This window comes from Trachinotus anak, unplaced genomic scaffold, assembly GCF_046630095.1.
Source record: "Trachinotus anak isolate AG129_WGS33_773 ecotype Australia unplaced genomic scaffold, CSIRO_AGI_Tana_v1 ptg000010l, whole genome shotgun sequence".
NCBI classification, from domain to species: Eukaryota; Metazoa; Chordata; class Actinopteri; order Carangiformes; family Carangidae; genus Trachinotus; species Trachinotus anak.
This window is the reverse complement of record NW_027273861.1, coordinates 25,292,836-25,317,157: the sequence shown is the minus strand read 5'-3', so window position 1 is coordinate 25,317,157 and position 24,322 is coordinate 25,292,836. Positions and strand designations below refer to the sequence as shown.

Here is a 24,322-nt window from a genome sequence, read left to right as displayed (position 1 = left end):
ACCTCTGCTCAGTATGTTGCAGAGTGTATTTCATACTAATCCTAACAGGTTGGTAACACATGGTTCCTGGCTCTGTAGATTAATTTCAGAGTAATGTGAAACTGTTAAACTATCCGTGTTAATTAAAAGTAGAGTCCCAGGTTGGAGTCATAATGCGTTCCCTCTTCTAAGCTGGTATTTGTGTATGTGTGTGGGTGTTCGTGTTAGTATGCAGCAAAGTCCATTAAGTCCCCTGAAGAAAACCTTGCTCTACACTAATTGCATTCATTGTTTTTGTGTTTACACCTTTATGGGTGTGATGCCACTCACTGAGTCGTCAGCTGGAGTTATTATTGTTTGTGTGTACAAGGGAGAGTGTGGGAGTTTGCTGTATGTATGAGAGAGATGAAGAGGGGGAAGGGGTGGGGGTAGTGAGAATAAAAACCAATCCACACAAATAGGATTTTCTGAAGCATTTCTTGACCAGTTCAGTCATCTATCATACATACAGTAAACAAGAAAATTAGATACAAAACGGAATTTAAAAGGGCAGAGACAAAGAGAGAGGAGGAGATGGATGGAGGAGGGACAATATTACCTGTCCCCCATTTCTCAGAGTAGAACAAGGATGTACTTTTGTGTTGTTATTCCTCATTATTATCAATATTTTAGGCCATAACTGATCAGTCACTGATCAGAAGGACAAATAAATGGTAAAAATGTAGAGCTTTAGAGCTTTTTTAGTCTTATTGACCACTCAGAGTGCTTCAGACCACATGCTACAGTCACACAAACATTCATACAGCTCTTTTTTCTACATATATATTATATATTACAATATAAACACACTGGCACACCGATGATAAATTGGGGCCAATGTGGGGTTCAGCATTTCGCCCAAGAATACTCTAAGCTAGGGAATCGAACTACTGACCCCCCGATTGGTGGGCGACCTGCTCTACCTCCAGAGCCACAGCCGCCCCCCAATGACAACTGCATTACAGGAGAAAACTATTTAGTCCACATTTGTATATTCTTACAGTTATAAAAGATGCTAAATGAAATGACACAATTTTATGTGGTCTTATTAAACAAAATACAGGTCTGCTAACGACCCAGTGGTGAATACCCAACAGGTTTGAAGTGTCACCCATCAAATGAGCTGGGACAAACTTACATGGGGGACAATACATGTAAAATTCACATGCAGACAATTAAATTGCTCTTTAACAACATTAGACAAATGAGCCCTGTAAGGTGGTCAAATGAAAGTCAGACAGACAGGAGTGAGGATCAGTGGACAGACAGCGGGGATAGTTTACAGGTACACACACAACAGCTGATAAAAGCAGGACACAGCGTAACAATGACGCAGAGGAAATTTACAAACTGCCTTTGGACCAAAGTCCTGCTCTCTTTTCCGCTCTTGTTTCCTTCTCCCTGTTTCCTGTTAGGTACAGTGGACTGCAGGCTTCTCCTCTGTGCCAAGAGCAGTTTGTGCCACGCTTGACAGTTTGAGCACACTCTTTTCAAAATGGGTTTAAAGCAGTGGTCAGATTTTCCCCACTGTCAAAAGACTTTGCCATGGGACCTGAGATGTTGGGGAACACTGTCAGACCTCATCTCAGAAGTTGTTTGTAAAGTTTAAAGCTTTTAATGGAACAGCCCATAACATTTTATTCTATCTGCCTGTAGAAATATTGAAATATTAATCCAGAATAAAGTTTTACACTTTATATTTATCATTTGAATCCAGTCTTTTATACTTTCAATGACCTATCAAGCTTTATAATGGTTTCAGAAGACGAAAATGCAACAATTTCTGATGGGGACTCAGACCTTCCTCCACAGAGATAATGAAGCATTATATAAGTTAGCAAGTAGGATGACTTACTGGCACTCGACACAGGTTGTTGACAGGAAGTTCACTTTTGTTCCCTGCTGCAGCATCTATTCGTTATCATCTAGCATGGTCTGTATGTCCTAACAAGCATGGCCATGACCTAGACATGTGTGCAACTTCCAGACATGACATCATTATGATAACCTCACCCAGAGTGGGTCTGTTCACACTGGCTGCAACCAAACATCCCCATCAGCCCGCAGAATTCACACTTTTTATGTCTGACCTTTCTGGCTGTCTTTATATCGCATTCTTTTCCTCTTACCTTGCATATCTCCACAACATAAACATTTGCTTTGGTGCAAATCAAATCAATGCCCCTGCAGAGCCAGACGGCATTTCCCCAGCCCGTATTTATCTTTTCACCACATTATCTTAATTGGCTAATGGGGGCAGAGCGGCTCTAAACTGGCAGCACAGATTAAAATATATCGAGGGGACCCTGTTCTTGTTAAGAAAACAGACTGTTGCTCTGCTGGGATCTATGGGGGAGAGATAACACTGCACTTTTTGATGACATCTCTAATGTCATGGTCTGAACAAAACAGTGACTCAGCTTTTTTCGCCTTGAGGAGGACATATTGCTGTGACAACAGTGATGAGGGATAAGAGATGTCCTGAAAAAGAAAGTTAGCAGGATTGATGAAAGAGTAGCTGGATCTATCTCTGTCCTTATTATGCATAACTTTAAAATGCTCTTACTTTCTTTTATCATCCTGTCATTCTCGCTCTCCTCCCTCTTCCTCCACCCACCTGACTCTCTTTCCCCTGCTGTCATTTGATCTGTTGATGTCTTTTTCTTCTTTCTTCCCCTCTTAATTGCAACCTTTTACTCTTCATTTCTCTATGACTTGACCTGCATCCATCACATTTTGATGTTTCTTTCTCTCCCTTTCCCTCCCTCTCTCTCTCTCTCCCTGTGTCTCTCAGCAGGTGAAATTGATGAGTACAAACCCAGTAGTCAGAGGAAAATGATTGGATCCAAACAGTAGTAGAAATGTAATATTTTCTCCCTGTGCAGCAGCCCATAGTAAACCAGGGGTGAGGGAAACCTATTGAGGCATGGTTGGCTCTGTGAGAAAGTGTGTGTGTACGTCAGCGTTACTGCAGCCCAACTTTGATTCCTTCTTTTAAATGCTTTACGTGGCATTTCTGCTTTACTGGACAGTGGGGAGTGAGGAGTGACATGACAGATAAGAGAGAGAAGTGAAGATGAAGGAGAGGAGCTAGAAAATGTGATGGGTGGGTATCGGTGGGAATAAAAGATAGGCAGACAGGCAGATAGAAATCCAGGGCAAAACAAATTAAAGGCAAATAAAAAGTCCAGTTTTATGTATGTATGTATGTATATATATATATATATATATATATATATATAATATAGATGTTTAGGGGAGTGTAAACAGTTTGTTTGTGAGGTGAAAATATTTGTGCAACTGTGTGCAGGCATGGGCACAAAGATATTTTTTCGTCTGTGTAACCTAAAAACTGAGTTGACCTTGTGGGCCGAACAAGAATTATTCAAATGCTTGAGTCATGCTCGCCTTCAGACTGCAGAAAAATGTGCCGCAGGTAAATAATGTGCCAGCAAACATCATGTACTGTTCACACCTGAGGACGAGAACCCAGCAACACACTTTTGACACACTCTTGCACTAAAAATAGAACAGTGTGTCACTTCTAGTTGTTGGGCAGCCAGTGTGCTTTGTTACTTTTAAGCAGCAGGACAGACACTCACACACACACACTGAGAGATGATGCTTTTTAATGGATGTTTCCCTTTTAAGCCGTCTGTGCTTTTAGTTCGGATCGCCTCACATACTGTACGAGCTACTTCCGTGCAGTCAGTGTATAATTGTGTGAATAGTTGAGTGAATAACATTATGTTGTGCCAAAAGTGTGTGTGTGTGGGTGTGTATGAGGAGAATATATTATGATGCTAACATCATCAAAAATACACTTTTTTTTTTAGGACCTAAATAGTACAAATTAAAAACAAGACCTTGGTTAACTTCCATTATGTTCCCTCTTAAATGGGAATGAACACTCAGCACTGCCCACAGTATCTTAGCAGACAGCAGTGTGTGTAGGTTGGAAACAGTAGAAGTCACAAGAGAAAAGGGACTTGAGCACCGTGATTGATTTGCAGCCTTTAATAGTGCAAACAGACATCAGTGTCAAAACAGACAAAGACATAAGGCAAATACATAGTTGTAGCCAACCTATAGCTAGTTGAGCAGGATTTCAGATACACTGGATAAGGGTGGCACAGCCAATGACATGTCAGCATCACTAAACAGTAAGAACATATCTGTGTAAAATGTAAAAACTTGCATCACAAAGTTATATATATCCATTTATCATCTTTAAACTTTTACACAAACTCTACAATATTGACAATTGACACACCTTGTTGAGCTGGTAACATATGAGAGCAGATACAGTAATTGCATCAAACTGTATGAATGAAGTGTATATAGGTTCACCTTTCAAATACAGGTTTGAGAGGTGTGGTACAATTTGTGTCATTGTCAAGATCAGCAAATATTTCCTTGTCACATGTAGACTGTGGCATTTATGACTGACAGTACTGTAAATTGCCCAGGTGTAGGAGAGAGTGGGTTGAGAATGATACATGCCCTCCTTTGGGGTCACAATAATAGGTTAATGGCTGTCAAGGGTCTCCACCTACCCCCTGAGCTCTGTGGCCTGTCATGTCAAGAAGTAAATAAATGGCTGAAAATGTTCTTCAAGAGATGTCCTATTCCATTATTGTGACATAAATGTCTTTCCCACTCCATCAGGAAAGAGTCCATACCTGATGTTCACTAACCGCCATGAGATTCGTCGCATTGACCTGCTCAAGAGTGAATACACGCAAGTGGTTCCCACACTGAAAAACGCCGTGGCCCTGGATGTAGACGTCTCCACCAACAAGATGTTCTGGTGCGATTTATATCATCGTAAAATATACAGGTATGCACATACACACACAGACACACAATATACAGTACATATGATTTGAGTAAAATGAGTAACGTAATTTTCCGCCGCGGCACGCCAGCTGTCATGAACGCCGCGGTCAAAGTTCAACTACGCGCTGTGACGTAAACGGAAAGTATTTCCCCGAAACCGGTTGCTATGGAAACAGAGCATCTTCACAGGCCTAAATGCTCTCTTCTTGCTGCTCCACTTTTATTTATTAGCAGGGCTAGAAGTTTGGAAAACTCCGCCTTTGTTTGCTCCGTCCTCAGCTACTCCCCCGTACAGTGCGCTGAGCCTGGCCTCAAGTGCAGCGTAAATCAGTCGGATAAGGTTCAGGCAAGCACCGTACAGAGTCAGGACTTTAGGAGTATAGATGGCCCCGTCTTCATCCCCTTTCTCCTTTATCCATCCATCTTGTCTGCTTCATCCTGGCACACCTTCTGGTAGCGACACAGACACACCTGGAGGCCGTACGTGTGTGTGAGAGAGAGAGGGAGGGAGTGTGTGTGTCAGTCACACCTGGAGGGCTGTGTCAGTAAAAGGTGGAGTGTTTGTCCTTCACACACATATACACATTCATATACAATTACACATCCTGAAGTTGTGTGTGTGTGTGTGTGTGTGTGTGTGTGTGTGTGTGTGTGTGTGTGTGTGTGTGTGTGTGTGTGTGTCACCCTGATGGCTGGCAGGTAGTGGGAGTGGCCTTCTATCATCTCAGCTGAGCCATATGCTCTCTCTAATTTCACTGCGTTAATAATCACCTCCATTACTCATCTGCATGCACACACGTTTACACACTCCTGCACGCACATACTCCTACACAAAACTCAGGAAGGGGCTCAAGGGCTTGTGGTAGAGATAGGACAAACAGACTAATTTGTCAGGATAAACTCTACTTTTGACGCGGCAAAAAAACACACACACACAGTCACTTTAAATGGCTCACAACAAGAAAGTTTTATCATCTGTGGTTCTTCTTGGTTGTGTTTGCCTCCTTTTCATCGTTTAAAAACAAATTATTCTTATACATCCAGAAGCACACTAAAATGGTCAGAACCAGGGGTGACTGTGACACATCTGTGCAGGTTGTCTGCTCCAACAAATTGCTACAGCAACCTCTGTGTTTACTGAAAATTGTCAGGGCACATATCTCGCTCACTACTGATTGGTTAAGATAATTTATAGTATCATCAGATAGCAAGAAGACAATGTTAAACTGAATCATTTGAACTGAAAAGAAATAGCAGTTCATTTTAATTATCAGGGCACCACTGCCTTCGATGATTTCTTTGCCTTTTACTTGGTTTCTCCTGTATAATGTGCTTCCATTGTTTACAGCTGTTTTAGAAAAGCTGAATCCCTCGAATCTTAATGCTGATAACATGATTGATCACACCTCCAACTCAGGCATCTCACGTCCCGGTGAAGTAGTTTTCCCTCTGATACAGGAGCATTTTATCAAACAGAAATAGGAGTGTATTTAAAAGCGATTCCTCCTCATTGTCCCTCACCGTGACAGTGTGGTTTTCCAGGCTAATTCATAGTGATTAGCATGCCACGGGTCGATGACTTGTTAACTTCTCCCCATGATGGAGATGTCTGTTGCAAACCATGATACAGCCAATTAAAGATGCAATCTGCTCAGTGGTCTTGGACTCATCTGTCTCTGTCTTATTCCTCACTGCAGTTTGCCCTCTATTCATACCTCCAACCTGCTCATTCCAGTCTATGTAAATATTTTAGCTAGAAAAAGTAAATGATTCCAAGAGTTTGTGAAAATATCTAGTGGTAAAGTCAAATATTGTAGTAATCACATAGATTTATCACCTAGAATCTGGACTCTGGGATGTGTAAAAGAGTTGCTGTCACAGTGTGCTGTCTGTGTTGCCCACTTCTTAAATAGCCCACTGTTGCACCAGTATCATGAGAGATTTCATGCATGTCCACTTTGCTCCCTCGTTTCCATTTGCCCCCCTGAGTGAGAGACAGGTGTTGGATCTATGTTATAAACCCTGGGACACGAGAGAGCAGCCTTGGATTATCTGTCACAAGGCAGCAGCAGGCTAACTTTTCCCCCACTGATGAAGACGTCTGGAGTGGCAAACAGTAATTAACACACACAATCTGCTTCCCAGTCTCTGACTCATCCGAGTCTACCTCATCCCTCAATCCAACGACTTTCACCAGCCTCCTCTTTAGTGAAGCTGCTCCTCCCGTCCATACATCTCACCTTTATCCTTGTGCATGTTGCTAACATGTGATGCCACGGTGTAAATTTGGAAAATTGCGTTTCTCAACCTTCTAACAAGGTTGTCTGGTATCGTCTTGTTTTGTGGGCCTTGTGTAATGAAAACAATAATGTGCTATGTCTGAAGATGTGTCACACTAGTGAAGCAGCTGAGGGAGCAAGGGAGAAGGGAAAAGCAAAAAAATGGGGACAGAGGAATGGACAGAAATCGAGTGGGAAGGCAGAGGAAAATGAAAGAAATTGAAAAGCACAAGAAAGGGACTGACACAGATGGGAAGAGTGGCAAGAGCAGAGAAAGCGGCAGGTTGTTTTGTAAGCTGCTGATGGATAAAGACAGACTCATTCTCCCCTTGGAGGTGGTGTTAGGTTGGAAGGCTGAGGATGTTAGTGATATGTCAGGTTTGGGTGCCCCTGACACAGCATTATCTAAAGTAAAGAATACCTGTTACACACCACGTCCAACTAGGTGTCTGAGGCACTACTCAAATCTCTCCTCACAAGAAAAGAACAAGATAGTAGACGGCAATAAATCTAGCAAGTACAACTTTTGGTGTCTTTCTCGGTTTTGCTATTGGGTTGTTCATAATTTCCATAACACTGACTGACACACCTCTACCATCCATCAGCGCTTACATCAACAAGGCCAGTGACTCATCGCAGCAGGTGGCGCTCATCGACTCGCTCCACTCCCCCGAGGGCCTGGCAGTCGACTGGGTCCATAAGAACATCTACTGGACCGACTCAGGCAACAAGAGCATCTCCGTCGCCACGGGAGACGGCAGGAAGAGGAAAGTGCTGATAGCCACTGAGCTGAGCGAGCCGCGGGCCATCGCAGTGGATCCTCACCAAGGGTGAGTGGGAGAAGTTGAAGGATGGAAGGATTTTTTTTTTTGTAAAGATGGCAAAAAAAAGTTGAGTGAAACGATGGAAGCTCAGAGCAGGAAGGATGGTGTGAGGCAGGGTTGTGGAACAAGCCTGTAGCTATCTTTGTCATTCCCTGAATTGGGTAAAAAGCCAATGTTATTATGTAGAAAAGGAATTTTGTCAAAAAGTAGGCCTGCAATATTCTTACTACACCATAATAAAACTATTTAGTACGACAGCCATCTGTTAGATTCAGCAGCTTCACAATTATTTGCAGATACATTGTGACTCTGCTCTATCTGCCTCTTTCTCTTTGTCTTTGATGTCTTGAGTTCCCCAAAGGACTCTTTTCACAACTCTACAAACCTAGACTAGCATGAAATACATGCAAATGAAGCCAGGCTTTCACAGGTTTCTCATTGACACACACACACACACACACACACACACACACACACACACACAGACACAGGCTTTTGAAAGTGGTCCAAGTTTACAGTACCCACTGTACTGCAGGGCCTGTTTCAGAAGTACAACTATTCGATTTTGGAGAGAGAAATGAGATAGAGACAGAGTCAAACAGGGACACTGTGTGACAGAATTAAATAGATTCATTCACACACACACACTGAATTTGTCCTGTCCATATCTAACTTTTTGGCACATCTTCCCACAGGTTTATGTATTGGTCAGACTGGGGAGGTCAGGCCAAAATTGAGAAGGCTGGGATGAATGGAGTGGACCGACAAGTGTTGGTGTCTGAACACATCGAGTGGCCCAATGGAATCACCCTGGGTAAGGAACAGAGCAGTTTTGAAAACAACGTTAAAATGCTGGGATTGCTTTTGGAGAGACAGAAAAGAAAATGGCTAAATTCAAGACAAGGAAAGAGACGACATGGATAGAAAGAGGGAGAGAAACAAAGAGAGATAAACAGCAAGAGTTCAGAGGAGAAAACAGTCTAGGGGTGCAGCAACCCCTGAGTAGCTCTCATTGTTATAGCTCAGTTTGTGTCTGGCTCTCATCAATCAAGCTGGCGAACACGGGCCTCTGAATTAATAAGCCAGACTCTATGTGCCGTCGATACCTCCCATCATCGCTTTCAACTCCCGCTGCGGCACCAGCCAATTTCTCTCAGCTGCCCTTGCCTGCGGAGAAAGAGAGGCACACAGTCGCCACACTCTGTGGAATTGAGGTGTCGCCACATCTGTATGAAAACAAATTATTTTTTAAAGTCAGGCGAATGAGAGAGTTGCACTATAATGCTGTGGGAGAAGGGGTGGATTATTTTTGCCTTGGACATTGATTTCATACGGAGCAGAGAACAGAGCAGGTGATTGTCTGAGTCAGGAGAGGAGAAGTTGTGAATGAAAAATGCTCCGTGGTTTTTCAGTTTCTCCAAAGTCAGTTGTTTTTCAGTTATTCACCCCACTTGCCTATAGATCATATGCCTGCTTCTCAAGAACAAATGAGGGAAATATATTAAGGAAAATAATAAAAAATATATTAAGGAAAGTCAGTATTGTTATCACCTTTGATGAGACAATATTGATGACAACTAAAGCTTATTCACTTCTGATGGTCAAAATGGCAAAAACAAAGACATGCAGGCAGATACTTTTATTGATTTTGGAAAAACCAAATAAATGTCTGCACCTGTGTCTACATTTTTAGTTTGTAGTTTTAAAGATGTTCCGTATTCATATTATTTTATTTAATAATAATGTATGTTTAGCAATTTTTTTAATCCCAGAGCAGAGTTGTGTTTTTTAGGATTTATAAAAGCAAACTCATACTGGGATTATGTCCTTTGCTGTCAGATACAATGCAGTCTACATTTTCAAGGTAACCGTTCCACTGCTCTGTGGCCCGTAGCAAAGGCACAGAAATGGTGCAGCCCTAATATAAACAGTATTGGGGACTGATACAAGGGGAGTGAATTGTAAAACACTGACTTTACCCTTTAAAATAAGTCCAGCAAGACTAATCAATTTTCTCAAGGGCACATTTATTTTTCCCAGCGAGGAAGTCAACCGACAATATTACAATCACATCTGTGTTTTCTCAGCGCAGGGTTTCAGTCGTCATGTCAAAGAAGATTGATGGTGTAGCTACTGGGCCATTACATTCATACACCTCTCACCCCAGGCCTTTTCTCTTGAAATGACCTCTTTCTCTCCATTCGTCTCCCTTCTCCATCCCTTTTTCTTTTCCTCCCTGGTTTTGTCCCCCATCTATCCACAGACCTGTCCAACAGGCGTCTGTACTGGGTGGACTCCAAGCTGCATCTGCTGTCCAGTGTGGACCTGAATGGAGACAACCGCAAAGTGCTGCTGTCCTCCCATCACCACCTGGGACACCCATTTGCCCTCACTGTGTTTGAGGTATGTCAGGGTTGAGATTAAAATACAGCCACAGTATCAGGGCAACAAATGGCACCAGACAGTTTTGGTCTCTCAATATGCTGGTAACTTGTTTACATAAGCTGTAATTGGTTATAACCTTAACGTTCTGTCTCCTCGGCAGTGACAGCCAGGGTCGGAGGCATTTTGTTTTCAGGTTGTCTGTCCATCCATACATCCGTCTCATTCATGTGAATGCCATATCTTGGCCATATCTTTGTAATGCCTTGAGGGAATTTCCTCAAATTTGGTGCAAGAATTCACTTGGACTCAAGGATTAACTGATTAGATTTTGGTGGTTAAAGGTCAAAGGTCAAGGTGACGGTGACCTCACAAGACACGTTTTGGCCTCCTGAATGTGATATCTCAAATTGAATTTCTTCAGATTTGGCACAAACATTCACTTGGACTGAATAGATTTGACAAAGGTCAAAGTTCAAGATGTCGGTGATCTCATGTTCTTGTGAATGTGATATATTAGGAATGCCCAGAAGGAATTTCATTACATCTGGCTCAAATATCCTCTTGGACTGAAGTATGAACTCTGGATTACAGTTCGGTGGTCAAAGGTCAAAGTCACTGTGACCTCACAAAACACAGTTTTGCCATAAACTAATTTATAAGCTTATTATGACACAATTTAACACAAATGTCTAAAAGGATAAAATGATGAAATGATGACAGTTTATATCCAAATGGGAGATCATGGCCATATTCCCTTCACCTTATCTGGCTGGCAGAGGCATACAACAGTGAGGCAGTAATTCCAGTTTTTGTGTTAGCCCATTTCTACAGATATCTTACGTTAGCGTGTTGTCTATTTTCAGAAGCTTACCAGATGTTTTTAGATTGATTTTTTACCTTCTGGGCAGTCGTTGCTTTTATTTCATGCCAAGATGTCGCAGAGGCTCTTCTATCAGATAGGTAATACACAATTTCTACTTTTCATCAGATACATTATCATCATGCAGTGATTGAGTTTAGATAAGAGATTGTTTTGTTGAGGGCATTTTTCCCGTTGGGACTGAAGACTGGACTGTTAACAAGAATTAAATTATATAAGTGCATCATAAATCCACCTTGTTTGACTCTGAAATCATGAAAATATGAAAAGTTAAAAATTAATGAATAAATGATGCAGCCTGTTTTGGCAAGCGGATAAAATTTATTTAAAGAAGGTTGCTTTAACAGCTAAAGTGATGCTGAGAACAATACTTAAAAGAAAAAGAAAATGAGGGAATGATACAGTAAAGAGTACAGATTTATGATTTATTCTCCTATTTTGGGACTTGGCATGGATTTCCTGCAGGAGGTCTCTACCTTAAAGGCAAAAAAGATGCTCCAGTCCTTATTTCACCTCCAAAAGATACTGTAGATACACAGAAAAATAGGTCTGTCCTCACTTCTCTCTGCCGTGTGGGACACTCTCATATCCCGTTTGTTGATTCCCGTCTTGGTTGTGTATTTCTAGATTGTCAGTGAGTCAAATGTAGGTATTAGACATGAGCTTTTGCTTTTATTGTGTTATTTTTTACCTGGAGTTGTTCATATTTGGCAGCAGAAATCAATGTGCTTATGAAGTTCTTGTTAAATACTAAGGAAGTGTTGCTTGTTTCTCTATGAAGCACGTACTGGTGTTTTCAGGGTGTAGTTGGGAGTGAGTGGGCAGAGACATGTGCAAGCTTAAAAAGTTGAGGAAGAGAGAAAATTCAGTGGAGGAACATTGACTGAGAAGAAATAAGAGAGAGATGTTTTTAAGACATATTAGCAGGATAAACTGAGAGAAGGGACAATCTTTTCAAGGGCTAGTGAGTATAGAGTCACAGCAGAGTACAACAATCAATGAAACTAATTTGGCTGTATTTATTGACGCAGGAGTAAGTCGGTTAGAGCACGTGAAGTATAGATGGTGTGGAAGGCGGGAAAAGAAAGCTGGAGAACCGGAGGAGAGTGAGGATGAGGGGGAGAAAGAGGAAGGTGAAATGTGATCAGCTGCACACACTGCAATGATGAGAAGCAAAGGAAAGAGGGGACATCCATCATGTCCAGCTGAGTGTGCCTGGATGTGTATCTGTGTGTGTGTGTGTGTGTGTGTGTGTGTGTGTGTGTGTGTGTGTGTGTGTGTGTGTGTGTGTGTGTGTGTGTGTGTGTATGAGATGACTAAAATCAGCGTTTCAAGCAGCAGTGAAAGTTCATCCCTGGAGATTAATAGTCCTCAGTTCTTCTGCTCTTTCTTCTGTTCTGGTTATGATACAGAGCAAATTAAAAATCCCTTCTCCTGGTCCCAGCAGTCTGATAAAGTTTGTTTCTTCAGAGTTGCCTGGTTTGAGTTGTGAGCTGAAACACTGAACAATTATTTGTTCATTTAATTTAGTTTGTGAATTATCTGGGACATTAGCTTCCAGGGAGCATTTTTGCCTCAGAGTCTTGGTCTCTGTTGAACTGCTTGCAGAGCCCAGTTATCCCAGCTGTGGAACACGCAAACCGTACTTTACACCAGGTAATGGTGCAGCATTTATTGACATGAGGATGTTGGGATTTTTTACAACATTTGCAGTGATTACAAAACTATTACAACACAGGCAATTAAGATGCACTGCATTTAAGAAAAATTGAATCTTTGATGAGGTCGGAGGTTTTCAGGCGTCTTTGCGCTGTGGCAGTGGATGAATCTCACTAGATAGGCAGCGTTTTTTCAAGCAAAAATGTCAAACCAATCGAATTCAGTCACATTTCATTATAAGAATACAGCCCCTACTCATAAGCACCACCTCTCTATACATACATGCCCGCACAGTAGCAGCTCCTATGAGAATTTGACAGATATGAGTTATAACAAATGTGTAGTTTATAGCCAACACAGCACCTCCTGGTCCTGAGCGATACCCAGTGAAGTCATTTCACTTCAACACATCATCTGCAGACCTCACATCAGCACCGATGTGCTAATGTTTCTTAGCACTGCAGAGGAAAGACACAGGGTTCCCATATCAAAGTCTGAACACACCACCACCAAACACACACATAAAAAGACACACACATGCAAATCCTTCCAGTCAGTGTCCACCCCCCGCCAAGACGCCAAGCCCTGAGGAAATGTAGATTGCAGAGACATGCAGAGAGTGATGTTTTCTCTTTCTCTAGCTTTAGTATCATTGGATAACTTTTCTTCTCCTCTTTGACTAGAGGGGATAAAAGGGAAGACGAGATGCGCTCAGCAGGAAGAAGTAGAGAGGGGGATGTTGATTGAAAGAAATATAACACGGTCAGGAAGAAAGAAAATAAAAGGTGTTAGGGCACGGTTTTGCCCTTTTGGCATGAACTCAGCCCCACATAAGGATTTCAACTTGATTTAAAGGGCCTGCGTCCACACTGGTCCAACAAAATATGGTCATATTGTCTGTGAGAGCTGGTCGGTGCTGACACCAAAACAGTGAACACATTCATCAGTTACACAGGGGTCATTTAAATAAGAGCTGAAGTGATGGACAGTCCGCTCCATCAGCTAAACAGGAAGTACCTGTGTGGGTGTAGCCGGCATGTGGCAAGGCTGTAATACTCTTTTGCAGCTTAGCAGAGATTAATAGAAAACATCTCCCAACATCATACGATTCCTACACCAAGTCCACATTAATATTTTATAACTGTAACTTATACAACAAAGAATACAAATCAAACCCAAAAAATCAAAGGTGTCAAACATTGACTGGGTTTTGCTTTGTTTGAGCTTTCATTTGTAGTTTTCTGGCAGGAGGCACCAAAAGCTCATCAGGCAGATGTGTCAGTCAGAAAGCCCCAGCATTTGTTCTTTTGGGACAGACTCATGACAAAATCATCAAGGGCTTTTCTCCCCTTGACACTAAAAACATTTCACATCCATTAAGTTGTACTCTCATCCCCCTGACAAGCGCAGACAGCTCTGACTGAGGTGATGTAATGCCACGTGTTCAGGAGAGACAGTGCCTCTGCATTTGTATAAGTTCTGGCCTGTCCTCCAGCACATGAAAGATTCACCTTGATCATACAATGAAGAGCGTTGACCTGCTCGGTCCTGCATCGGCTTTTGAAGTTTTCAAGGTGAGAAAAAGTGACAGATGCAGAGACCGACAGAGGGAAAGAAGGGTAGAGACTGAGAGAGACCGCCGCAGAAAAAAAAGAAAAGCAAAGGGATGGAATGATAGATTTGATTTATTTGATTTATCAACATGGCTGATATTTGTCTTTCATTGTTTCAGCACCACCATCATATAAGTAAAGGTTATCTGAAATCTGAGAGGGGGGGGCAGATGGAGTGATAGGCAGCTGAATGAAAGATGAAAAGGGAGAAGGTGAGAGAAAGGTTAAGTCCGCTGATAACCCAGCCCAAGAGCACAGCATGGATTCACAGCTATGACTGAAGCACACATACAGCGATTCACATACCTACTTATATGCACACACACACACACACACACATACAAGACAAATCTTTGGTTGGACCCGGAGAGGTCCTTGACCTTTAAAATAAGCCATAAAACTGTGAACGAAACCTCAGCCAAATGAAAAAATAGATGTAGCATCCACCACGGCTTCCTGCAGCCTTCCTTTCTGATCTCGGTCTCACTCTCGACTCCTGAATTGTCTCTTCAATTTCTTTTTAACCTTCCTTTGATCTCAGCGCCTCAGTGTCCCCTGTGTTTTTCTTAATTGTCGTGTGTCTGTGTAGATGACTGTCTGCAGTTGCCACGGAAACCATGCGCCTTATCCTGTAATATCACTAAGGAGAATTGTGGAGTTGGAGAAAGGAAGAGAACGTCTTCCTAACCTTCTGTCACTAAAAGCAACAGACTCTCGTGAGATCTCGTGGGCTGGTTTCACTGCTGCAGTGCTGCAGACGTCGCTTTCAAACCGCAGACGTTTAAAGGGACTGAAACTGTTAATTAAATGTTTAAATTGAAATAAAACTTGAATTTCTTTGCTTAATGATACTATTATTGTTATTATCATGTAACTGTTTTTTGAGGGTTTATACTGGGTTGATTATAAATTAAGTTAGCCGATAAAAACGAGCTGCAAGATTTAACTGTATCTCGTGTTGTATTGTCGTTATGCTTTGACGTGAATAAGCAATCAGGACCACGCCCACTTAGGAGACAGGAAGTGTATACCATTTCATACCATTGGCGCTTCTGTATAGAGTATCTTTGGTGTTTTCCTCCGAATGCTCACAGTCTGAAATGGATTTCATATGGTACTATTCACAACTTTGAATACTTTAATGGAAAAAGATTTTTGCAATCTTTGGACTCTTATGGACAAAAGGAGTATAAATACAGAAGGACCAGACAGACAATCAGACTTCAGGATTGCTTGGTAGGTAGGGAGTCACCAAAGATTTCCTGTCTCCCTGGTTTACAATGCTGGTAAATCTGTATAAATTATTCTTTTGTTCTCATAGTTACTGAAACATGAACTGAAAATTTTAATTGTGGAGACTTTATCCGAGCTAACGAGGTATAGCATGTCATATTAACAAAAGTTTAATATGTGCTTGTTATTACGTTACTTCCCATTATTGTTCTGGGCCCGTCCATGGGCCAGCGGGGCCTGTTAAGCATTTACAACAAGCTGCCAGGGCTGATAGGAGCACATGGTCTTTGCAGAGTAAAAATGTTGTTTTGTTTTTTATAGTATAAGTTAACTGTTGTTGGCGCCTGTTTATCTAATGTGCACTGAGACGACAAGGTATTCTGACCATCTCCAAAGACTGCCAAGCCTCATCGATACATCTTTATCACTTCACTGTCTTTAATTATTTTTTTTCATTATGAAAGGATTTGGAAAACGCTTGAAGTGTATTTGCTTAGCATTAATTGATTGTCAGGACTGAGTGCTGGATTCGAAAGTGTCAGAGGACATTGTTAAAATGGGACACGCCATCACAGTACCCCTCCTTGATTAAAAAGCTATTCTTTTAACATTATTTCAATAAATAATGTATTAAAAGAGGCTTTAAACCAAAGTAACTAATTTCCCATATGCCTTCAATTAAAAAGTGAATGTAAGTTACCCCAGGCAAAAAACATCTCCTGAAAATGAGTTTCCACAAACTTAAATATAATCAGATTTTGTCACTGAAGAAACTGGTGAGAAGAGATTAGGACTTCCACTTTGACTTCACACCCCAGGGCAGTGTTTTCACACAGGCAATAATAAGATCCCCTTATTACAAACAAAACTGGTACATTTAAGAGCATGTGAATTTAATTAAACAGCCATTGTTAGGGTGTGCATAAACTGCATCTCTGCAACAAACTGCAGAATGTGTTTTTAATGAAATCTTGCAGGATTCCTCAGTGCAGTTATCTTGGACAATTGCTGTTTAGCATGTTTACAGATAAAATGCCATTTATACCAGAATTGCAATTGTATTGCAGATGATGCTAAATGTTTAACTTTGGATATGGTTTGTAGGAAAGTTGCTCACACAAGTCTGGATTAAACAGAGTCTGAAACAAACTTTCATTCAGTTTGACAAAAACAAAACTTCTGTAAGTCTGTAACGTCTTGTGTTTGGCCACATAATTATGGGCAATTTCTGCAAAACTGTTTCTCTGCTTGGTGAAACTCTAGATGGATAACCTCTGCAGAAGAAACATAGACACATATTGTTTTAAATGGGAAGGGGGCTAGCTTGCTTAAGAGAATGCTAATCTTTTCACAACCCCAGAAAATACGACAAGAAATACTATCTCAGCTTGGAAAGTGCAAAAAAAATAATAATAATAAGGTGAAGACCTGTACATGATGGCAGCAAGAAACTACCCTGTAAACCACTTTTTATGGTTTTCAAATGTTCAGGGTTCAGCAACCAGCATGTACATATATATGTTATTTTTTTAACTGTCACATTCTCTGTCTATGCAGGATCGCATTTATTGGACAGACTTGGAGGACGAAGCGATATACAGCGCCAACCGACTGACAGGACATGATGTGGCGAAGGTGGCAGAGCACCTCAACAACCCCCTGGACCTGGTGGTGTTTCATGAACAGAGGCAGCCAAAGGGTAAGACCTGCAGGGAACATGCTGAGAAACACAGCAACTATGTCATGACATGGACAATTTTTTTTTTGGTGCATTTTTGTTGGACAAACTGAGGAGCTACAGATGACAGGCTCGCACTGGAAATTGGGCATCATGACTTTCTGATCGTGGTTGCTTCATATACGATTCTCTGTGTGATTGGATTGATGGGTGTGCTGGGCATGTCTGATGATGTGTTGATTATTTTTCCCAGGATGGATGCATTCCCAGGTGTCTGTGTGTGTGGTGGTTAGTGTCTGTGTGTGGGTGTGTGTGTACTTCGGTGTGTTTAACATTGTGTTCTAGCAATTTGTTTGTGTGAGTCTGTTTTCATGCTTTGTTTTCTCCCCACACTCTGAGCTCAGAGCAGTCTTGTCTGAGTGCCAGTAGGGAGCTAATTGCATTCTCTCATTAATAAATCAAGAGTTCTGCGCAAAGAGATATCACAGAATTAAGCATGTTTTCTCCAAAATGCCAACAAAAAGACAAGACATAAAACAACCAGCCCTAACTCGGCTAAATGAATAAAGTCGAGATACTAGTTTCACTGAGGATTGAAATATTTGATAAAATGTGACCTAGGTCAACCTCCTCTCTTCCATTTCATCTTTTCCTCCCAGCACAAGTATCTTCACAAAACCTCAAAAAGGGAAGAGCATGGCTTCAGTATCTTCTAACACCTTTTTCAACATGTCTTCATTTTTTGACACACCTAAAAAGATCCTCTCCTCCTGTCCTCTCTTTGTTCCGCCTGCTTTATCACTACTATTCATGTGTTCAGGTTGTCTGTCCGTCCCATTCGTTCCGGTACAGGTACGCCTGGAGGGAATTTTAATACACCTTGAACAAAAACATCACTTGGATTCAAGGATGAGCTGATTAGAAATCGTTGGCCAAAGGTCAAAGGTCACTGTGACCTCACAAAACACATTTTTGGCAATAACTCAAGCATTCATGCTCAAATTGTGACACAATTTCACACAAATGTCTCATAGGATGAAGCGATAATGTGATAAAGGGAGGATGACATTTTATATCCAAAAGGTCAACCTCACCGTGACATCGTAATGTTCTGCAAAAACACTTTTCTGGCCATTACCCAGGAACAGCAGGGGAGACTGTGACAATTTTTCATATTCTGGGGTTACTGCACTGGTGACACTAATCCTGGGTCTGCACCTTGAAACTGTGGTGATTGTACAGATCTTCTGTTCTGCCCGGTTGATGATGTCGCTTTGAAGAACTACAAAGCTCAACAAAGTCAAGTCAAATCAATTTTATTTCAAAGTCTTCAACCTGTATATTATATGAATCTCTACAGGAAGTGAACTGTAACATGACTGGTTGGCGTAGGCATACAACCCCGAGGCGTATTTCTAGTTGTGTATTTCTTTTTTTGTCCATCCAGCTGTGCTTTGAAGCCGAGGCTTGTGTTTTAGCTCTGTTTCTAGTAAGAGAAGCAGAAGGACAGGAGGGAGCTATTTAAAACTTCAGAACAACATCACTTTCTAAGTGTTTCTATCTCAGTCCTCCTATGTCCAGTTTTCTTCACTGTTACCTTACTTACCTTTATCTCTCTCCTTTACATCCTTCCTTCTCATCCTTATCATCCAACTTCTTTTTGGTGTTGCCTCCTCTTCTCTCTCTCTCTTTCTGTTCTTTGCCTTCTCTCCACTGTTCTGCTTTCCTCTTCCCACTCTGCCCTTTTCTTCACCCAGCATCAAATTTAAATTTGTTGTCATAGCATGTCATGGCATTCCCAAAGAGCTTCATTTCTTCTGAATATGAAAAGCAGGTATACAGCTTCTGAGAATTTCATTTTGACAGCTGTTCATATTACCGCACTCTGCTTGTTATGCTGAGATACTGTACTGAAACACACATGTAATTCTCCGCTCATTAAAATCTCATGGTGTACAGTGAGTGATGTTGTTCCTCTGATGTGCTGCTTTTTCAAACCATGTACCAAGTCAGGAGGTAGAAACAACCATGACCTGACCTCATTCTGTTGCTCCCCCATGTGACAAGAGGAGCAATCTTTTTTCATTATAGGGTCTAGGGTTGGGAAACAACTTGTAAATTTTTCATTAAGTGGATGAGATTTAAAAAAAAAAAAAAAAAAAAGAAAGTTTAGACAACCTTGTTTCAACCTAAGCATGTCTTCAGTGGACCAGAAAATAGGTTGTGGAATGAATATAGGTCCCTAAATAAAACACTGTAAAAGTGTCAGCATCTATTTCATGTTGCTTTGCTGTGTGGCAAACAAAAAGGTGAATAGATGGGAAGTAGTGCAAGTATTTTTGCTGATTTGACACTGATTGGGGTGAAAATGTTCAAGACCCAGTGCTCTGACTTGGTGTTTTTGAATTTAGGGTTCAGTATCAGCCACACAAGGACACCGCAATCACTTTTAGAAATGATACACAGTGAAGAAAAACAAGAAAACTTAACAACTTAACAACCAACCAGTCTAGGTGGATTTGAATTCAGTTCACAATTTTGTTCACAAACTTTGATGCAGACCGGGACCCAAAATTGGGTCTCTGTCTTCAATTCTTAATATTCTTTTCTTCCTGACTACTCTGGTCTTCAGTGCACGAAACCTCTGTGCACATCACCCTGGCACTGACATAGGTTTTCAATTTGCTGCACGCATTGGAAAAAGCAGGAAATGTTTTAAAATGTCAGCACTGAAGGTTTATAAATTGTGGTTTTCACTGGAGATTCAAGGCTGTGGAATGTGTAAAGATAAAAGGATTCGTTTATTATATTTCATTTATTTGTAAGGAACCAGTAAAAAAAAAATGTTTCCCCAAACCCGTGTAATCCTCTTCTGTTTCTGCTTGTGCCCTTCCAGCCCCCGACACCTGTAACATGGGCAGTCTTCCTAACGGTGGCTGTGAGTACCTCTGTCTGAAGGCCCCTCAGATCACAGACCACTCCCCCAAGTACACCTGTGCCTGTCCCGATGGCATGGAATTGGGGCCAGACATGAGGCGCTGTGCCGTAGGTAAGACAGTCACACTGTGACCCAATAAATCACACAGGCCGGGGGCGACACCTACTTAAAGGAATTTGCTGAGAAGTGTCACATGATGGCTACAGTGAGATGATGGAGTGCCAGGCCATAAGGATATTAAACTGGACCGGAGTTTCACTTTCTCAGCACTGCTAAAAGGAGTGCACCTCAAAATTAAGTATTTATACATATCTATAAATAAATGTTCTGCTTTAAACTATTCAGTATATTCAGGGTTTCTAATCTTATACATGGATGGCTATGGGAAATATAGCTCATGCCAATATGCACTGAAGGAAAAACTAATGGGTTATTTTTTTGCATCTGCATGGTCTTTGGTATCTTGAATCTTGCCCTATAAAGTTCTCTCTCTGTACCAAACCAGTTCATTTCTGGAGTTTTTGCTTCCCATACTGGCCCATACTGGTATTACTGGGATTATAATACACTCAAAACCCTTCAGAGAACTCAATACCTGTGCTTACAGAAACACTATCTTGGGGAGTGGATCAGGGATTCTCCCAGTTTACCCGTGTTCCCGGCCCACCTCCATTATTTCTCTGACCTTATTTCAACCACTCAGTCTGTCGCCTGTCTCCGTGCAGCCACCACATTTGTTGCTGTCTTTAATACAGCCCCTCTCTGTCTTAAACCTTGTGTTTGAACAGGTGAGTAAAAAGAAGCTAACACAGAGAAACAGAGATGATGTATGTAGGCCACCACTCGGAGAATCCCCCTGAGAAAAGACAGAACATGGTCACTGAGCAGAGAGAGAGAGAGAGAGAGAGAGACTTCCTAATGCAGAACAGATATTTCTGCTGAGAACTTATTACCTTTTGATAAAATGGCCTCTTACATTATGTTCCTCTGGCTCTCCGCTTTATGTCTCTCTCAATTTTGGAACAACCATAAAACCTTGACGAAATGTGTTTGGAAACTCCCCCCAATCAAATCGAATCACTTTTTTATTCTGCCATTTAGTCGTATGGTAACGCAAACAGAAAGGTCTGTCAGTGGTGACCTGTGCATATTATGTAATATTGATGCACATAAAAGTGAGGAGAAGACAAACACATTCATTTTTTGTGATGGCCGATCTGCTGCACTGTGCCGCTGAGGCAGAGCAGAGCCTCAGTGGCCATGTTTAGATATAAAGTCAAACTTAATAGAGGGAGATAATTTGCTATTATCTTTTATTGACTCTCAGTGCAATTGCATAATGGTAAAATCTTGTCATTGTACTTTTTTTTTTTAAATATCCAAATGAATGATTCTAGTCATGACAAAATCTCTGAAGTTGAAGAGCTTGATATACAGTATGTAATGCATAACAGGGGAATATCCTGGAATATTCTTTCATGGCCTTACAGTATATATGATCCTGTATACATTTTTAATATTTTGATTTATGACACAGCTCTGTTTAAAACTCTGCAGACTTGGGGGCATGTTGTCGCCTTTTTTTAGTTTCCTGCCACATGCTGTGTTGATACAAAGAGCAGACAGGAAGTGAAAATAATGTTGTGACGTCAGCTGTGAGTAAATTCCCAAGCACTAATGATTTTCGTACCGTTCCTCTTGTGCAGTTCGACCCAGAACAACTACATCACCTGCTCCAACCACCACCACAGCTCCCACTACAACCAGCACTACAACCAGCACTACAGCAACCAGCACAGCTCCCTCTACCACCACCACCACTAGTACCACCAGTACCACCACCACCAGTACCACCAGCACCACCAGCACCTCTGCTGCTACCACACTCAGACCCACAACCAGACGCCCGACAACAACAACGGCCTCACCTCAGACCCCCAGAAGCACCTCTACAGAGCACCCTCGGACCCCCGCCGCCACAAGCACAGAGACGACCAGTTTCAGCAGCACAAGTCAGACGTCAACATCCACGCACACACCTCTGTTAGGCCCGGCGGCCCCCAACAGCATCCAGAGAGAGAGCAACGGGAACCTCTCCCACAGAGGTGAGGATCTTGGTGGGCTGGATTTGTGTGAAACGAGTGTATACGTGCGGTGTGTGTGTTCCTCTGTGTGTGCGATGCTGCACTACCATCACTACAGTTACCACCTGCCATTAAAGCAGCAGGGAGCTGAAAACCAGCACTTACATCAGTTCCACGGCTTTCTCTGGCGCACACACACACACACACACACACACACGTGCACACACTCACTAGTGTTATCTCTTGGTCTGCTTGCTGTTGGTCCCTCATGAGCAGCGTGTAACAGAGCTGTCAGAGCTAACAAACGACAGTCCCCTCCATTCTCGCCTTCCACCTCTCATCACTCATCCTCACTTTCTGACAGCCTCTCTCACTCTCTTTGTCTTTATCTCCCTCCCTCCCTCCTCCTCTCTTTCACTCTCGCTCTCCAAAACTGGCAGGATTTTTTTTTTTTTTTTTTTGGTCCTCGCACCAATCAAGCTTTACTGGCACGCCTGAAAAATACCACTTTACGGTTTGTTTCCCAGACAAACAATGACAGCAGAGTATAACAGCAGTAACAATGCTTTACAAAGCCTCGCTAAGACTTAAATTGTATTTGGAAGCAGAGAAGAATCCTTGATAGCGCCACAAAGCAAAATTGATAAACCACCACAGTGCACACCACATGTTTTATTGCAATTTTTTTTTTCCAGCATTTGCTACATGGAGACATTAAAATGAGATGGATGCAACTGCCAAACTGCAAAGGCAGCTATTTGTCCTCAAGTCATTTGTTCCTTATAGCAGGAGAAAAACGACAAGAGTCCTCTAAATGAGTTGCTATTTCAGCACCGTGCTCTTAAGGATGATATTTAGAGTTTGTTTATTGAAAGAAAGAGTCTTGAAATGTGGATTTTTGGATTTTGGCATGTTCCAGTAGCTCCAGACGGAAGCAGGAGAAACAGTAAAACAGTGGTAAAAACTGACTGATTTATGAAGTTACTTACACACATAGAAGAAGTCATTTCTGATTTTATAATGACACAGTCTGCTGCTCAAAGAGAATAAGAGATGGAATATAAGGTTGGCTAGTGAGAAAGATTGTGAGCCGCTGTACCATGTTTGAACTCTGATTTTACAATATTGCATTTACATCAGAGACATTTCTCATTATATTGAAAAACCAGGAGAGCAAGGCTGGAGGATGAAAAAGGTATACAGAGGGAGAGGAGCCGGGAAGGATGATGAAAGTTTAAAATGCATGTGACAGCTGTAGGAAAAGGAAGAATAAGAGACAAGAGGAGGACAGGGACATGCATGTGGAAAAAGAGGGAGATGTAAAACTAAGGATTGTTAAATTTAAAGGGTACAGTGAGAGACAATAAAGAGATCATAGAGGAACAAGGAGAAGAAAAAGAGCATGACAGTCCAGCTTTTGAAGGGGGGAGGGATGGGACTTTAAAAGTGACACACTGTTGGGAGGGAAAACAGCATTTACAAGGATGAGAAAAGACGGGATGGAAAAGAAGCAGGAGAGAAAGTGATTTTCTGGGAATTAAAGAGAGTGGCTGCTCCAGCTTGTCTCATCACTTTGGGGGCCGGGGGTTTCTCTGAGTTACACAGAAGCAAGAGCGTGTTTCCTCTAGTCTCTGAAGTTGTCAGCCTCCTCACCACACCACAAGTGCTCCAGATGAGAGGTGGAGCAGACACGGTTGAGAAAATGGGGCATGAACAAGACGTGTCTCTAAGCCCACGGGCCATGTGTTATCATTTTTAACTCAGTGCACACTGTCAAGTTTGCCGGCATCAGCTGTTATACATGTGAGCTGCCGCGGCTGGCAGAGTGCAGCGAGGAAGAACCAGGAGTTTCACACAAAAAAAACCAAAACAAAAAACATAAACAGCTGGTC

The 24,322-nt window shown here is 41.8% G+C and overlaps 1 protein-coding gene across 4 annotated transcripts in view; it reads left to right on the top strand.

The window, feature by feature from the left end:
• lrp8 (low density lipoprotein receptor-related protein 8, apolipoprotein e receptor) overlaps positions 1–24,322 on the top strand; it is a 170,545-nt gene that overhangs the window by 132,272 nt on the left and 13,951 nt on the right. For all 4 annotated transcript variants that reach the window (XM_071486399.1, XM_071486398.1, XM_071486397.1 and 1 more), the window contains exons 10-16: positions 4,687–4,858; positions 7,742–7,966; positions 8,656–8,774; positions 10,224–10,363; positions 17,288–17,429; positions 20,305–20,457; positions 22,053–22,451. In XM_071486399.1, the coding sequence (XP_071342500.1) occupies positions 4,687–4,858; positions 7,742–7,966; positions 8,656–8,774; positions 10,224–10,363; positions 17,288–17,429; positions 20,305–20,457; positions 22,053–22,451 (1,350 nt within the window). The remainder of the gene's footprint in view (positions 1–4,686; positions 4,859–7,741; positions 7,967–8,655; positions 8,775–10,223; positions 10,364–17,287; positions 17,430–20,304; positions 20,458–22,052; positions 22,452–24,322) is intronic.